At 49.5% G+C, this 16,954-nt stretch overlaps 1 protein-coding gene across 4 annotated transcripts in view; it reads left to right on the top strand.

The window, feature by feature from the left end:
• Positions 1 to 16,954, top strand: part of CACNA1A (calcium voltage-gated channel subunit alpha1 A) — a gene marked incomplete at both ends in the record, with an annotated part of 236,581 nt that overhangs the window by 143,347 nt on the left and 76,280 nt on the right. For 3 of the 4 annotated variants that reach the window (XM_082652568.1, XM_082652565.1, XM_082652567.1), the window contains 9 exons: positions 1,664 to 1,873; positions 5,115 to 5,227; positions 6,475 to 6,587; positions 6,742 to 6,873; positions 7,167 to 7,239; positions 9,057 to 9,174; positions 9,311 to 9,378; positions 13,023 to 13,129; positions 14,812 to 15,615. In XM_082652568.1, coding sequence (XP_082508694.1) covers positions 1,664 to 1,873; positions 5,115 to 5,227; positions 6,475 to 6,587; positions 6,742 to 6,873; positions 7,167 to 7,239; positions 9,057 to 9,174; positions 9,311 to 9,378; positions 13,023 to 13,129; positions 14,812 to 15,615 — 1,738 coding nt within the window. Of the gene's footprint in view, positions 1 to 1,663; positions 1,874 to 5,114; positions 5,228 to 6,474; positions 6,588 to 6,741; positions 6,874 to 7,166; positions 7,240 to 9,056; positions 9,175 to 9,310; positions 9,388 to 13,022; positions 13,130 to 14,811; positions 15,616 to 16,954 lie in introns of all 4 variants that reach the window. The other variant, XM_082652566.1, reaches the window with a different exon arrangement.

The following is a 16,954-nucleotide window of genomic DNA, read 5'->3' as shown; positions in this document are numbered from 1 at the left end:
TCCCAGACCAGGGCTCGAACCTGTGTCCCCTGCATTGGCAGGCGGATTCTTTTCCACTGCGCCACCAGGGAAGTCCCACAAGAGGAGGTATTTTAGAAGGTAAAATCAATCTATCCAAAACTGAGCTCTGAACCTCCCTCCTATCCCTCCCGGGGCTCAGGCCAAAAACCTTGGCTTCTCCCTCTCTCTTCCACCCACACTTGGTCCATCAGCAAATGTCAAAATCTACCTTAAACAATACATCCCAAATCTGCCCACTCTTCTTCCTTCTCAGCCACTATGGAGTGGTAGCCCCATTATCATTTGCCTGGACTAGAGCCGTCACCTCCTCCCTGCTCCTGCCCTTGCCTTCCACAGTCTTTGCCCCCCACAGCAGCCAGGGGGCACCTGTGAACCCCAGTCAGCTCACGTCCCTCCTCTGCTCAAACCCTCCATGGCTCCCACCTCACTCAAAACAAAAGCCCAAGTTCTCCCCACAGCCCCCAAGGCCCTTCACAACCTGCCCAGTCTCCTCCCTGCCCTCACCTCTTCCCTTTTCCCACCTGAACCACTCCACGCCAGCCACACTGTTCTCTTTATGATGCTCCCACAGTATGTCAGGCAGGCACATTCCTGCCTCAGGGCCTTTGCACTTGCTATCTCCTCTGCGTAAGGTACCTAAGATACTAAGGTAACTCAGGCCAACTCCTTCACCTTAACCACTTGATTTAGTACTGCCACCTGCCCAGTGGTCCCTCCTGGGGGTCCCAGTCCCCTTATTTTGCTCTACTTTCTCTTTTTTCCAAAGCACTTTTCACCTTCCATCACACTATTTTTTTTAATATTTATTTATTTATTTGGCTGTGCCAGGTCTTATTTGCAGCACGCAGGATCTTTAGTTGTGGCATGTGAACTCCTAGTTGCAGCATGTGGGATCTGGTTCCCTGATCAGGGAACATAGCCGGGCCCCCTGCATTGGGAGTGTGGAGCCTTAGCCACTGGACCACCAGGGAAGTCCCCCATCACACTATTAATTTACTATTGATTATAGTATGCTTGCTCTCCGTCTCCCCTGCTGGAGTATCAGTCCCAAGAGTGCAGGACTCTGTTAACGTGTATCTGGAACACCTGGGACAGAGCCTGGCACAGTAGGTACCTTGTAAATGCTTAGGAGCAAAAATATACGTAGGCAGTGGGCACAGCTGGCTCATTCTTTGGTGATTATTTCTAAAGTGACATATCCATGGAAAACTAGGATCCTATCCACACCTCCTCCTGAAGGCTTTCCAAGTATGGTCCATGCAGTTCTGCTACCTGCCTCTGCACTGGGAGTCCTAAGCAGAGGCGCCTACCTTATCCCACCCTGTGGCATGACTCCCCAGAGTCATCAGACATGGCCAGGAGAGGAAGATACAGAAAGTTGGCTCCAGCGATGAAGAGCCATCAGCCTCCCTGTTGACATCCTGAGCAATCATTGGTTATTTCCAATACTGTTATTTTCAGGGGCATCCCCTTCTCATAAGCTCCATCTCTGGAAAGCTAAGCCCATAGGTCATGATGGTTCTCAGGGGCTTCCTTGCTTGGGAGGCGAATGGATTCCCTGGCCACAATCTGTGCCTGGGCCATGCATCGGCTAATTTCCTCTGCAGGAACACCTTGACATTCTCCATCCTTTCCCTGGCAGGGTCTCCCTTCGCCCGAGCCAGCATTAAAAGTGCCAAGCTGGAGAACTCAACCTTTTTTCACAAAAAGGAGAGGAGGATGCGTTTCTACATCCGCCGCATGGTCAAAACTCAGGCCTTCTACTGGACTGTGCTCAGTCTGGTAGCCCTCAACACGCTGTGTGTCGCTATCGTTCATTACAACCAGCCCGAGTGGCTCTCCGACTTCCTCTGTGAGTACCTCCTGGCCCCACCCCCACTGGCTCCCTGATCCCTTCCTCACACCCTTTTTCCAGTTCTCTTTCTCTGATGGTATGTGTTCCTTCTTTGGTCCTCATTGACTTTGTCCCTTCATTTGGCCATGTCTACCACTCAACTTGGGGCTGATGTTGCCGCTGCAACCATGACAGAACCCTGTTTCTTTGGGCCTGAGCTGGACGCTGGACTTTAGGCCACCAGAGACTTCCATGATCACTTTCTAAGAAAGGCACATAGGGGTGCATTGGAAGAGAGACAGAGAGAGTCGGAGACTGCAAGACAGCCAGATAGAGACAGAAACATCCATGTGATTTCTAGGTGCATCTCTGGGAATCAAATAATTTATGGTTGAGAGATGGGGGCACATTAGAGATAAAAAAAGTGACCTGTGTGTTGTACCCATTTTCTATTCTCATTTCTGACTCTCTGCTTCTTCCCTTTTCTTTCAAACCTTCTGCTTCTTTCCCCTTTCATCTCCTGTCCTTTTTGACTTCCTTATGTCTGGGATTCATTCCTAGAAGATACTCTCTAACAAATGTGAAAACATCTTGCTCCCTCAGTGAGTACCAGGATTTCCAAGGCTTTGCCCTTCTGGGCCTATTCCCAGATTTCAGGAATTAATATGAGATAGTATCAAAACTGATGACCAGGTTGGGGGAAAAGAAGCAGTGAAAGGTGGGGAGACCTCTGAGCGGGATTTAAAAAGTAAAGAGGCCTTAGGAATCAACAAGAGTAATGGCTGGACAGTAAGGAAGGCAAGTGGATACCTTGGCTCTGGCTTATGGGTCCCGAATGAGGACTCCCCAAAACCTGTTTTCCTGCTGGCTGCCCTCCTCCTACATCTACTGGCTTGTCTGACTTAGGTCTGTAGATTCTCTACCCTTCTGACCTGGTTCAGATTAACCCAGACAACCGTTGGAGAAGTTGAGTCTTCAGCCTAGAGAGGCCTGGGAGCCTGGTCCATGTCATTGTCTCCTTGTAACCCTCATTGTTCCCAGTCACGTTGGCTGAACGCCCCCCACCCCAGGACATTCCCCAGGGGCCAGTTCTCCTTCCGAGAGCCCTGACCTAGTTCCAACCTTAGTAATTGCATTTAGTCCCCCTGGAGTCACTTATAAATGAGGACTATTTACTTTTTGTCTTAACCTCCTCTGATAGCCTATTTTTAATCTCCCATATTCTCCCCACTAATCACCTTGCTCTGTCTGTCCTGGTTCAGGAACAGGGGGTTGGGACTTCCTGCCTGGGGCCTCTGTGTCTGTAAACGTCCTTTAATTATCAATTTCCAGTTGAGAAAACTGCAACACAGAGAGGTTAAGCAACTTGCCCAGAGTCACACAGCTAGTTAGTGATGTAGCCAGGATTTGAACCCAGAGTCCAAGCTGTATCTGATGGTACCTCCCTGCCCTGATTACCAGGTAACCTGGGTTCTTGATGCCTGCCCTGCCCCTAACTCTCCATGTGACCTTGGACAAGCTCTCACCATTGTCCATCAATCAAACACATCTTCAATTATAAGGCACTCTTTTATTTTTATTTTATGTGCCACTAAGAAATAAAACAATGCTGCCGTCTAAACTAGGACATGCCAATTTTAAGATACACCCCAGTTTCGGAGATGTCAAAATGTGAACAAAAATATGCGTCTTGGAATCAATGAAGTGTAGTTGTTTCTCTGGGTCTCAAATTCCTCTTCTGTACTTGGTGGAAATTGGATTTGATGACCCTGAAAGTTCTTCCAGATCCCCTAGTGCTACAGAAAAGTAATTCTCTCAGGCCTTGTGCATCACCAGCTATCATATTTCCATGGTAACTGGGGAACAAGTATCTTGGAAACTCTTAAATTGTCCCAGAGTTTCTTCTGGTGGTTTTTGGAATACACCAGATGTTATGGACAGATTTCCCTTGCTGACATTTTGGTCTCAGGGGCCCTGGAGACCCTAGAGTTTCCCTCAGACACTAGGAGCTCCCTGGAGTCCTAAAACTAAGGGAAAGTTTCCATCAGGAATGAGTGGGAAAGACCTTAACCGTCAGTTCAAACCACCTCTTAAAAGAATGATATAACAGGGAATTCCCTGGTGGTCCAGTGGTTAGGACTCTGCGGTTTCACTGCCGAGGGCCCGGGTTCAACGCCTGGCTGGGGAGCTAGGATCCCACAAGCTGCGCGGTACAGCCAAAAAAAAAGAAAAAGAAAGTAAAATAACAAAGAACTAGAAAAAATCTTACACCACGAAAAAAAAAGAATGATATAACAAATACCCTTGACCTTCAAACAGAGTTAACTATGTGACCAAAATGGAATTCTTGGAGGTTTGGGTCCTCTGTCTTCCCTTTCTGTATGCTTTCCTCCCCTCAGAATTCCTCCTTACCTCTCCTTCCCCTCCAGTAGGTGACTACTCATGCCCTTCCTGACCCCTCAACTTCCTACCCCACCAAGAAAGCCGCCTCAGAAAAGGGACTGCTATTAAACATTTCTTTGCTGGAGCAAACCAATAACCATGAGTTACCTCTCCCCAAGGTATTTGCACCATTATGCTTTCTCACCAAAAAACAAAAGGCTTTGTCTTGCATCACGACTTTCAGACATCAGCAAGACAGGATTTCCAAGGGACGTAAATGAGTTTTCAAGGTTCGGAGAAAAGCCATGCCTTAGGTTAGTTGCCTGTGGCCTCCAACTAAGTCGCCAACACAAGGATGACAAATAAGACACTGTCATGATTTCTGTTTCTCTTATTCCTTTGGAAGTCAGACCTATAAAAGTGGTTTAGTCATAATTCTTAGATTATGACATGCTGGCATCATGGAACCACTTTGTTAGTTATCCAATTAGTCAGTTAGCTGTTAGTCAGTTAGTTAATTCATTCATTTATTCGTTTTAAAAATGTAGTAAGATGCATAAAATAAACAACAAGGACCTACTGTATAACACAGGGAACTATATTTAATATCTTGTAATAACCCATAATGGAAAAGAATATGAAAAAGAATATATATGTATATATAACTAAATCACTTTGCTGTATACCTGGAACATTATAAATCAACTATACTTCAATTTAAATTTTTTTTAATTCATTAATTAACTTTTTAAAAAAATATATAGTCAGCACCCAGGAACCCACCAGCCAGGGTTGCAATTAACAGGAATGTCAGAGCCATCTGGAACCTCCCCTCCACAGATCTAACCTCCTCTGTTTTCCCCCCTCTCCCTTCTAGACTATGCAGAATTCATTTTCTTAGGACTCTTTATGTCCGAAATGTTTATAAAAATGTACGGGCTTGGGACGCGGCCTTACTTCCACTCTTCCTTCAACTGTTTTGATTGTGGGGTAAGTGGTCTGGTTTCTAAGGATTTCAGTTCTCCAGCTCTAGCTTAGAATGGCTGACACCTGGGGACATCCAAAAGAGAGAAGTAGGATCACCCCTGGATATGAGAGACTCTGCTGAATGCAAAAGGAATGAAAGCACAGTCCCAGCTTCAGCAAGGATACAGAGCCCCTAGAGCCCTCCTCGACCACTGCTAGTGGGAGGGGAAATTTGTGGACCCTTTTTGGAAAGTAGGATTGACCTGGCGATTCCACGGCTAGGGATTCACCCTAGAGAAACTCACACAGATGCCCAGGAGACACATACAAGAACGTCCTGAGCAGCCTCGCTAGTCCCAGACCAAACGACCCAAATATTCCCTTGCAATAGAGTGGATAAAGTTGTGGCCTAGCCACATCATGAAATTCTCTGCACCAATGAGAGGCAAGCAAAAACAGCCACACCCATCAGCTACATAATACTGCACGGAAGGAAGCAAGGCACTGACAAAACCAGTCCATACGGCATGATTCTGCTCGTGAAAGTTCAGATGGGTGAAACTAAGCTATACGGATTACGGAGGATCCTTGAATGCTTTCAAAAGGCAGAGACCTCGAAAACATGATGATAAGCGAAAGAAGCCAGACATAAAATAAAAGGTCACATATTACATAATTCCATTTATAGGAAATGTCCAGAACAGGCAAATCTCCAGTGACAGGAAGTAGATTAGTGGTTGCCAGGGGCTGGGAAGAGGGGGATGGGAAGTGGCTGCTAATGGGTCCGGGGTCTTCTTGGGGGGTGATTGGAAATGTTTCGGAACTAGAGGGGGGTGATGGTTATACAACATGGTGAATGTACTAAAGGCCACTGCATTGTGCCCTATTTTGAGTTAACCTTTCTGGTTAATTTTATGTTATGTGAATTCCGCCTCAATTTTTTAAATGCAAATGGTTAAAGGAAACGGTTAGCATAAAATTCAAGGAGGTGGCTAACGTCTAGGGGTCCCTGGAGGCTTTCAGGCTGCTGACATGTCTTATTTCTTGACATAGGTGGTGGTTTCGTGGGCATTCGCTTTGTAATTATGTGTTTCATGAATTCTTTGTGCTCATCAGCTCTTAATAAGTTAAAAAAGAGAAGGGATGAGAGGGGTCTGAGACCCTCACCCTGATTCTGTTTGAGGGTGGGAGTTGGATCGGGTTCCTGCAAGGTTCAGACCCAGGGCACGTTTGCAAGGAGCCTGGACATGAGACCGGGTCCTCTGTTCTAGGTCATCATCGGAAGCATCTTTGAGGTCATCTGGGCCGTCATAAAACCCGGCACATCCTTTGGAATCAGTGTGTTACGAGCCCTCAGGTTATTGCGTATTTTCAAAGTCACAAAGTAAGTCTTTGGGGTTCCCTGGCATCCCGATGAGAATGGGGGTGGGGGCCAGGGTGGGGTCACCTCCACCATGTTGGGAAGGTGGGCTTAGCTGCTGCCGCCCTGGCCCAACCTGACCCCCACCCCCCCCCCAAACCCTGGCCTCTGTTGGCAGGTACTGGGCATCTCTCAGGAACCTGGTCGTCTCTCTTCTCAACTCCATGAAATCCATCATCAGCCTGTTGTTCCTCCTTTTCCTGTTCATCGTCGTCTTTGCCCTTCTGGGAATGCAACTCTTTGGTGGACAGTGAGTGCTCAGCGGATTCTCCGACGTCTGCTTCCCTGGGGTCCAGCCCAGGGCCTCCCAGCCCCAGGCACCTTGCTCAGTGCCTCCAGAGACCCAGGCCCACCTGCATCACACAGTCTTCCCTCCTCGTGGCCTGGATGCCCAGTGCACTCACCCAGATGGGCGGGGCCCGGGGTACCACGCAGGGTGTCCTTTTAGGGGACAGAGATACTGCCCTGGATACAAGGTACTGAGCCAAGCCCTCAGGACACCTGAGGTGGGACCAACATGAAATGTCTGTGTCCTCTCTGCAGGTTTAATTTTGATGAAGGGACTCCTCCTACCAACTTTGACACCTTTCCAGCAGCAATAATGACGGTATTTCAGGTACAACCTTCAGCCAGCCCCATGAATGCAGGGACATACAGGGAAGCACCAGAGTTTGTCAGGAGACAGAGGGAGCGGGGAACGTGAGCAGGAGCCTTTATCGTGGTTTCCACAGGAAGAAATGGGCAAGGCACGTTAAGCAGGCTTAGGATTGGCTAGTTTAAATAATTTCATCAGGCCCTGGAGCCGTCCTGAGTTGTCTGGTACCTGACCCTGGGCTGATTCTGACAGGAGAAGGTTGGCCCTGATTGTAAGAGCCCAGTAGTGGAGGTGGTTGGGGAGTGTGGGTTCTGAATTGGTTGGTTTGCATTTGAAAAGCACATTCACAGGCAAGGTGGTTACTATCTCTAAGAATTAGCTCGTCCTGACTCCCTCCAGGGTCAACAAGGCCTCCCACATATGTCAAAGCATCAGAACATAGAAAGTAATAGACATGGATAATACACCATCCTCCCCCAGATTGGAAGACACCCCGATCCCATATTCCAAGGCAAACAGATTGACCCTGGGTGGTCTCCCCAAACCAATTTCTGTACCCATGTAGGCACATACCCTGAGGTTTGGAACTGGCCTAGCTGGGATTTCCAGAGTCTTTCCATGTGGGTTCTGTCTCTTTAGGGGACAGAGAGTTTATGGAAAATGTGACTTCACTCCTCTCTTCTCCTGGGGGAGAGGTGATTTCTAAATGAGACCCCTAGACAGGGGCTTGGAAAGGGAAGCCATCCATAAAGTTCTGAGCCCTCACATAAATGATTATTAATAGTAATCACCATCTATATATCTTCAGCACAAGGGTTCTTGCCCAAGAGGGAGTCTGTCCCCCAAGGTCACCTAGTAGTATCTGAAAACATTTTGGGTTGTCACAGCTGGGGGTGTGGGGGCATGTTACTGGCATCTAATGGGTAGAGGCCAAGGATGCCGGTCAACACCCTACAGTGCACAGGACGGGAGGAAGTCCCAAATGTCAGTAGTACCAAGGCTAAAAAACCCTGCATTAACAGATTAATGTTTTGGGAGTTCTTTCACATTTACTTTATCCTCATGGAAATAATACAAAGGAGGGAAGTTGGATATTTTTTAACAATTGTGTGGATGCTACATACATAGCCCTTCCCATATGCATCTACACAACTTCTGTTTGCCAGCACCTGTGTCCCTTTACCTGAGGCTTCCTCTGGTCACCAGTACCACCACCATCACCACCCCCAGACACAGCAGTCCAGATGTACCAGTGAATATATGGCAAGAGAAATGTATTTCTCACAGTTCTGGAGGCTGGAGGTCCACAATCAGGGTGCATGCAGGGTTGGTTCCTGGTAAGGACTCTCTTCCTGGCTTGCAGACGGCCGCCTTCTCACTTCTCTCTCACATGGCAGGGAGAGAGAGAGAGAGAGAGACCAAGTTCTCTGGTGTCTTTTCTTATAAAGGCACTAATCCCCTCATGAGGGCCCCACTGTCATGTCTTCATCTAATCCTAATTCCCTCCCATCACCAAATACCATCACACAAGCGTTTAGAGCTTCAACATATGAATTTAGGGAGTACAACTCAGCCTATAGCAAAATCCCCTTATCACATCAGGGAAGATGGAGTTACAGAAAGATTGTGACTCCTGCAGGGTCACTTTTTCCTAGAACAGGCTGAGAGCCCCTCAATGCAGGAACAGCCCTTTCCTCTTGCAAACAGATGAGACCCTCCCCGCCCAGAGACAAGGGCCAAGGAGGGGCCCACACGGCAGGTTCCGGCTCCACAGCTGCATCTCCGAGGGGCCCAAGGTTGAGAGGGGGTTGGCTGTGTGTTTCTCCCTCCCCTTTCAGATCCTGACGGGCGAAGACTGGAATGAGGTCATGTACGACGGCATCAAGTCTCAGGGGGGTGTGCAGGGCGGCATGGTGTTCTCCATCTACTTCATCGTGCTGACGCTCTTTGGGAACTGTATCCTCTGTGTGGGGAAATGGGGACGTGCCCGGGCCTCAGGGAGAGCAGATTGGGGGGCACAAGGGGAGGAATTCAGGAGTCCCAGATATCAAGGTCCAAGTGGCGATGCTTTCCCTGACTCCGACGTTTGCAGACACCCTCCTGAACGTGTTCTTGGCCATCGCAGTGGATAATTTGGCCAACGCCCAGGAGCTCACCAAGGTGGAGTTGGTGGGAGAATGTTGCTGTGGCAAAGTTACCACCTGCTCATGGCAGATCAGGACCGTGCCAGGTGGGGGTAGGGGCTAGGGTCAGAGCTTATGCCCTGGATGCACTGTACCAGGGAGAAAGTGCCTCCTCCCCCACCCCCAAAATAGACGGTCCATAATAAAGTGGATTCTACAGCAAAGGAGGGGGGCTAAGGCAGCAGGGTTTCTACAGGAAACAGAAGGCAAACTCCACCAGAGTGCCCATTTGTAAGGAGTGGGCAGTGTCAAGGGACTTCCAAGGAATGCGGCAGCCTCTAGGATAGCAGGCACTAAACCCGAAAGGAGGGGACAGATGGAGAATAACCCAGACAAGGTCCTGAGGTTCAGTGTGTGTCCCTGTGAGCTTGGGAGTTGGCTGGACTTCATTGCTGAGTGGTAGCAGTAAAGAATTATATGTGCTCATGGTTCCAGGCATTGCTGTTATCTCCGTTTTGCGGAAGGGGGAACTGAGGCTCAGAAAGGCAAAATCCCTGGCCTCTGATGGGAGGATAATATCTGCTACCGTTTAGAGCATCATGCTATGCATGCCAGGGGCTCAGTACAGTTCTTGACACACAGGAAGTGCTCGATAGAGGGAGCCTTTGTAAGTCACTTGGCATGAGCAGGCACCTGGACCTAGAGCCCGCATTTTGCAGAGCTGGTAAAGGGAAGGCTAGGATTCGAACGCAGATTTGGCAAGTTCCAGAACCTAAGTTGTCTACCCACACGCCCTGCCGGCTTTCATTTGAGCCCCCGCTGAGCAGGTAATGATAAAAATAAAAATAACAACAACCAAGGAAAATGTGATTGCCCCTCTTGTATGCCAGACACCAGAAAGCATAAGAGATAGGGAGTTACTGCTATGCTCATTTCACAGATGGGAAAACTGGGGCCCGGAGGGTTGTGACCTTACCACATATCTAGGAACTGAAAGAGCAGAGGTGTGACCCCTCAAAGAACAGAAAAGAGAGAAGAGTACGGGAAATGAGATCAGAAGGGAATTGGGGGGATGGGTGGTGAGAACCATCCATGGAGGAGAGGTCCAGTTTTCATCCATGGTCAGTGATATTGGATTATCTGGACAAAACCTGGTGCCAGATGCCCCGTAGGGCAGCCTTCAACTCCCTGGGACTCAGGTCCACCTCAGCCAGTCACAGAGGGGGCAATATTGCTTTCAGTAACACAGCTCACACCCCTGGGATAGCCCACACGCAGAGCAGCTGGGAACGGTTGTACAGGTTGTGCACTGCACGAAGGAAGCTGGGCACCTTTTTGCAATTTAACAAAGGCATCTTAGGAGCTAGCGGTCGTCTGACCTAAGCCTTTCACCAGCAGCCTCATCACATTAAAAGAATGTGTGCAGAATCATTCAGTCTAGGAGGTCCAGGCCTGGGACCTGCCTCAGCTTCACAGCCCCATCCCCAGTGCCACGAGGTGTTCAGGCCATGTTCAGGGAACTGAACTGAACCTAGCAGACTTTGCCAACCCTCCATCTGCCAGCCTTGGCAGGAGGGAGAGAGACTTTCCTGGGCCCAGTTCCGACTGGGGGAAACGGAAGTCTCTGCCACCCCAAGCACACAGCCACAGTCCTGACCACCACGGAGCTGGCTGGCGTCAGTGCTTCAGGGGCTGTTCCAGCCATGATCTCATCCAGGTTCCAAGACCCCATCCTCAAGGGCCATCATGGGGGAGGAGATACCTCAGGAGGGTGGGAGAAGGGGAAGGAGAAAGCTCATCTCCTGTGACGTGTCTTCCAGACCCTCATTCTTTCCTTCATTTATTCCACAAGCATTTCTCAGGCATTTAATATGTGGCAGGGACCCCACTAAGCCCCTGACGTGGTTGGGGTTTTTTTTAATTTTTTTATTGACGTATAGTTGATTTATAATCTTGTATTAGTTTCTGGTGTACAGCAAAGCGATTCAGTTATACATATATATAATTCTTTTTCATATTTTTTCCATTATAATTTATTACAAGATATTGACTATAGTTCCCTGTGCTATACAGTAGGACCTTATTGTTTATCTATTTTATATATAGTAGTAGTAGGTTTTTATCTCATTTAACCCTCACAGAAAACCTAGCAGGCAAATTCTCTGATCCCCCTTTTACAGATTTTGTCATTCATTGAAAAGCATTTGGGAATTCCCTGGTGGTCCAGTGGTTAGGACTCGGCACTCCCACTGCCAGGGCCCCGGGTTCAGTCCCTGGTCACGGAACTAAGATCCCACCAGCCACAGTGTGGCCAAATATAAACTAATCAATTAAAATTGAAATTAAAAAGGAAAAGCCTTTACTGAGAATCTACTGTGAATGGGGTCTAGGAGGCAGGGACATGGCAGGGAACAAAATAGACAAATCCCTGCCCTCGTTGATATTCTAGGGGGAGAGATAGATGAGAAAGAAACTTGTCAGATGGTGATAAGTGCTAAAGAGAAAAACGAAGTGGGGAAAGTCGAGGAGAGTTGAAATTTTAGATGAAGATTGTGAGGCACAGAGAAGTTAAGAGACTCGTCCAAGGTAAGCAGAAAGTGAAAGAGCTGAGATTTGAATCCAGGTGGGTCCAGAACTTGCGCTTCTAACCACATGCAACGTTGGTTAAACTTGAGCGTGTTTCAGACTCAACTGGGAGCTTATTGAAAATGTAGATTCCAGGGCCCAGCCCAGGTTCTTCAGGAGACCTGGGAATCTGCATTTGCAGTGTTTCTTAGGCAGGTGGTCCAGGGACTCATCTCTGAGAAATGCTGGGTGTGATGCCAGGAGGGGGGGAGGCCTTGGGAGAGCACGGTGGCCAGCGGGGTCCCACCCCTGTGTTGTCACTGACAGACAGTGTCCTGATCTGACCATTACTGAGGTGGTAAGGTTGCTTCTTGCCCCAGACATCTCAGCACGGTGGGAGAGGTGCCCTGCCACCGCATGACCTTTTTTATTGGCGGGTTCATCTCTGGCCATTTTCTTTCTTGTTGCTTTTTCTTTGCTTTTTCTTTGTTGGCTTTTCTGTTTTACGAATGAGGCCCTGCATGAAGGCTGAAGAAGGATTTAAAGCCCCAAAACGTCTTTTTCTGTGTGTATTTTTAAAACATCTTCCCCCATCCTCCTCCTCTCTGAACCTAACTGGCTGAGAATATAAGTTCCTCTCCTGATTCCCCTTCTGGAGGCTGTTGGCAGTGCATGGGATGGGCTGTGGGATGCCAGATTTTTCTGCACGTGGGGGCTTGTCAGTGTTCTTTAAAAGTCTTGGTTCAGAGAGCTTAAATGGCCCAGGAGGTAGAGTGAGAGGAAAATCTTTGCATTAATTTCCAGCTCATTGAGACAGGGTACAGAAAAATTTCCATTGTGGGAAGGGAAGGGAGTCTTTCTCCTTTTCTTCTGACTGTGTGTTAAAATAGGGTTAATAATGAGCTAGATATAGAGCCTGTACATAAAGGGGATAGCAGTATACTTAACTGACGGGCATCCTTTCCAATCACTGGGCCTCGGCTCTGTTTGGTTGACACCCAGGCCACACCTGTTTGTAAGTATCTGAAATGTTGCCCCTGGTTAACAATAGGGTCAGAGGTGAGGCCCCAAGGCCCAGTTCCTGTTTTGTGAACAGGGATCACATGTGACTTTTAGGATGAACAAGAAGAAGAAGAGGCAGCCAACCAGAAACTCGCCCTCCAGAAAGCCAAGGAGGTGGCAGAAGTGAGTCCTCTGTCTGCAGCCAACATGTCCATAGCTGTGTAAGTGCCCCCAACACCGCTATGCTCTCTGGGGTCCTCAACCTCTGCATCCTCCCAGTCAAGAATTTGGGGGCAGGGAGCAGTCCCTGACTGGGTTGAGCTTTGGGAAGAGGTGCTTCTGCCCTCCCACCCACTTTCACTCAAGAAATAATTAATTAAGCAGGTACTCTGTGCCAGGCACTGTTCTAGCTGATGGGAATACAGCGTTAACAAGAGGTTGAGGTTTATAGGAAGGGCTAGGGGTGGTGAGAGTTACGATTTTAAGTAAAGTTGTCAGGGAAGGTCTCACTGAGAAGGTGACAAAGCCCGAAGAAGGTGAGGGAGGAGCTCTGTGAGGGTCTGAGTGAAGAGCATCGCTGGCAATGGGATCAGCATGTACAAAGGCCCTAAGGCAGGAACATGCCTGGTGTGTTTAGGGAACATGAAGGAGGCCAGTGTGACTGAAGTAGAGTGAGTGAGGGGGGCGAGTGGGGGGAGGTGAGGGCAGAGAGGTGATGAGCAGATCATGCAGGGCCTTGTGGGCTGTAGGCAGGACTTAGAATTTTGCTCTGAGCCAGGTGGGAGACATGGAGGGTTCTTGAGCTGAGGAGGGATAGGGACTCAGGTGGTCACAGGTACCCTTTGGATGCTATCAGGGGAGAAGACTGCATTGTTCCCTGCAAAAGAGATAGTGGGGGCTGGATCAGGGTGGTGACTGAACAAGTCATGGATGTAGCTGAATTCTAGACAGATCATGAAGGCAGAGTGGACAGAATTTGCTGGTGGATCAGAGGTGTTAAGGTGGTAAGAGTTAAGGTGTCTTGATTAAAGATTCGTTAACACAGATATTCTGAATTGCACCTTTGCTGGGTAGTCCTGGGATTTTGCATACTGTGGGGCGGTGCATAATGGGACAATGGGGAGGGGGCTTTCTTTCTCAGAGTGCAAGGAGATGGCTGTGGAAGGGGAGCCCAGGAAGGTACATGCTCAGACAGGCAAGCCTATAGAAGTTGATGGTCTGTATAAAACTATCAATACACATAGAACCCCTGGAAACATCTGTGTGCTCCAGGCAGGGCTTCAGCCCAGCCAGCACTCCCAGCCATGACCCCACTGGTGTTTTGCGCCAGTGGATAGACAGGCACTGTCCCAAGCTCCCAAGCGCCCATGTCGGGGCTTCCAGAACCTGCTCCAGATCAGTGTCCATTATGATTGGCTGTCTCAGAGGTTAAAATATTTTGAACATCAGGACAGCCCCCAGAGGCCATGTGCTAAAATTTGAAGAGGAATAGAGAGGTCAGTGGGGACATACACCTGGGCTGAGACCCCCATTAGACCGAAATGCCCAGCCAAGCCAGGATACCTTACTGGAACGAGACGCCCATCTGGGCCAAGACGCCTGTAAGGACGAGACATCCGGCCATGTTGAGTTTTCCACACAGGTTGAAACACCTAGTTAGGCAGGGATACCCAGCCAGGCCATGATACCCACCTTGACAGAGATGCCCACTTTGGTCAAGATGCCCATCTGGGCCAAGGTACCCACCTGGGCAGAAATGCCCACCTGGGGCAAGACACCCACCAGGGTGGAGATACCCACTGGACCGAGACGCCCACCTGGGCTGAGATGCCTGTTAGCCCGAGAGGTCCATGCAGGCCACAATGCCCAGTAGTGCCCTAACCCCTGCGCCCTTCCGTTGCAGGAAGGAACAACAGAAGAACCAGAAGCCCGCCAAGTCCGTGTGGGAGCAGCGGACAAGCGAGATGCGGAAGCAGAACCTGCTGGCCAGCCGGGAGGCGCTGTACAACGAGATGGACCCGGACGAGCGCTGGAAAGCCTCCTACGCCCGGCACCTACGGCCCGACATGAAGACCCACCTGGACCGGCCGCTGGTGGTCGATCCCCAGGAGAACCGCAACAACAACACCAATAAGAGCCGGGCGGCCGAGCCCACGGTGGACCAGCGCCTCGGGCAGCAGCGAGCCGAGGACTTCCTGAGAAAACAGGGCCGCTACCACGACCGGGCCCGGGACCCCTGCGGCTCCGTGGGCCTGGACACCCGGAGGCCCTGGGCGGGCAGCCAGGAGGCCGAACTGAGCCGGGAGGGGCCTTACGGCCGCGAGTCGGACCACCACGCCCGGGAGGGCGGCCTGGAACAGCCGGGGTTCTGGGAGGGCGAGGTGGAGCGGGGCAAAGTCTGCGACCCGCACCGGAGGCACGCCCACCGGCAGGGGTGCAGCCGGGAAAGCCGCAGCGGGTCCCCGCGCACTGGGGCCGACGGGGAGCCCCGCAGGCACCGGGCGCACCGCAGGCCGGGCGACGAGGGCCCAGAGGACAAGGCCGATCGGAGGTCCCGGCACCGTGAGGGCAGCCGGCCGGCCCGGGGCGGCGAAGGCGAGGGCCCAGACGGCGGCGAGCGGAGGAGGCGGCACCGGCTTGGCCCTCCGCCCGCCTACGACGGGGACGCACGCAGGGAGGACAAGGAACGCAGGCACCGGAGGAGGAGGTAAGTGGAAGCAATGACAATAGTAGAAATGATAAGATGAGGCAAAGTGGCACCTGCTGGATACCTGGTACCCTCCTGAGCCACTTATTTCAGCTTCTTGACAGTCCCCTCATTGTCATGGCCCCGTTTCACAGATGGGGAAGCTAAGAGTTGGAGCTGACTTGCCCAAGGTAACACATCTAATAAGTGGCCTTGAACCCAGGTCATCTGGCGCCAGCAGCAGCAAACTATCAAGCCCTTGTACGTCTCAGGGAAACTCTACGAGAACTTTCCCCCAGAATTATACAGCTCTTCCATGTGCTTGCTGTGTGGCCTTCGGCAGGGACCTCATGTCTCTGGGCCTGAGTTTTCACAATCTGTAAAATGGAGATAGTGGGGTCTAATTTGGTCATTGCTCGAATTAAATGATGTAATATATGCAAAGGGCCTGAAAGAGCAGCTGACACATAGTAAGTGCTTGGGAAATTTAGACCCTTTTTAGCTGTCATCGAGTCAATCATTTTTCACCTGATGCTATTCCTGGGGGTTTTGAAAAGCCACTCTGGGCCCTCAGAACTGAATGAAGAGCGGCGTTCAAGGCTTTGGGCCGCATCTTCCAGGCCAGCACCTCACCCAGTCAGAAATGACACCCTGTTCTCCATAACAATATTTTGTAACACTCCTTAGGAAATCCTGCGGTGATTGTATTTAGGAGCCCAAACAACTTACATGCGTTCTTTCACTAATTAACGTCCTCTTAGTCTTCTTCTTTTTTCTTTAATTTTTATTGGAGTATAGTTGATCTCTTATTCTTCTTTTATTATATATCACCCGCCACTAGGGCATCCTTTTGATTTTTTTTTTTTTCTTTTTTTAAAAAAACCCTCTTGTAAGTTTTTTGTGTTTTCTTTTTTGGGCATTAGGTATTCTTTTTTTTTCTTCCACTTTTATTGAGGTATAATCGACGGGCAGCACGGTATAAGTGTAAGGTGTACAACATAATGATTACATTTACATGCATCAGCACCATATTAATTTTTTAATTTTTGGCTGCATTGGGTCTTTTTTTTAAGTTATTTTATTTTTTTAATTTTTTTTTAAGATTTTTTTTTTTTTTTTTTTTTTTTTTTTGGCTGCATTGGGTCTTCGTTGCTGTGTGCGGGCTTCCTCTAGTTGCAGCGAGCGGGGGCTGCTCTTCATTGCCGTCCTTGGGCTTCTCATTGTGGTGGCTTCTCTTGTTGCAGAGCATGGGCTGTAGGCACGCAGGCTTCAGTAGTTGTGGCACACGGGCTCAGTAGTTGTGGCTCGCGGGCACTAGAGCACAGGCTCAGTAGTTGTGGCGCATGGGCTTAGTTGCTCC

The sequence above is a fragment of the Grampus griseus genome, assembly GCF_964374135.1.
Source record: "Grampus griseus genome assembly, chromosome: 3".
Lineage (NCBI taxonomy): Eukaryota > Metazoa > Chordata > Mammalia > Artiodactyla > Delphinidae > Grampus > Grampus griseus.
Note: the sequence above shows the minus strand (reverse complement) of the source record. Positions and strands in the feature narration are given on the sequence as shown.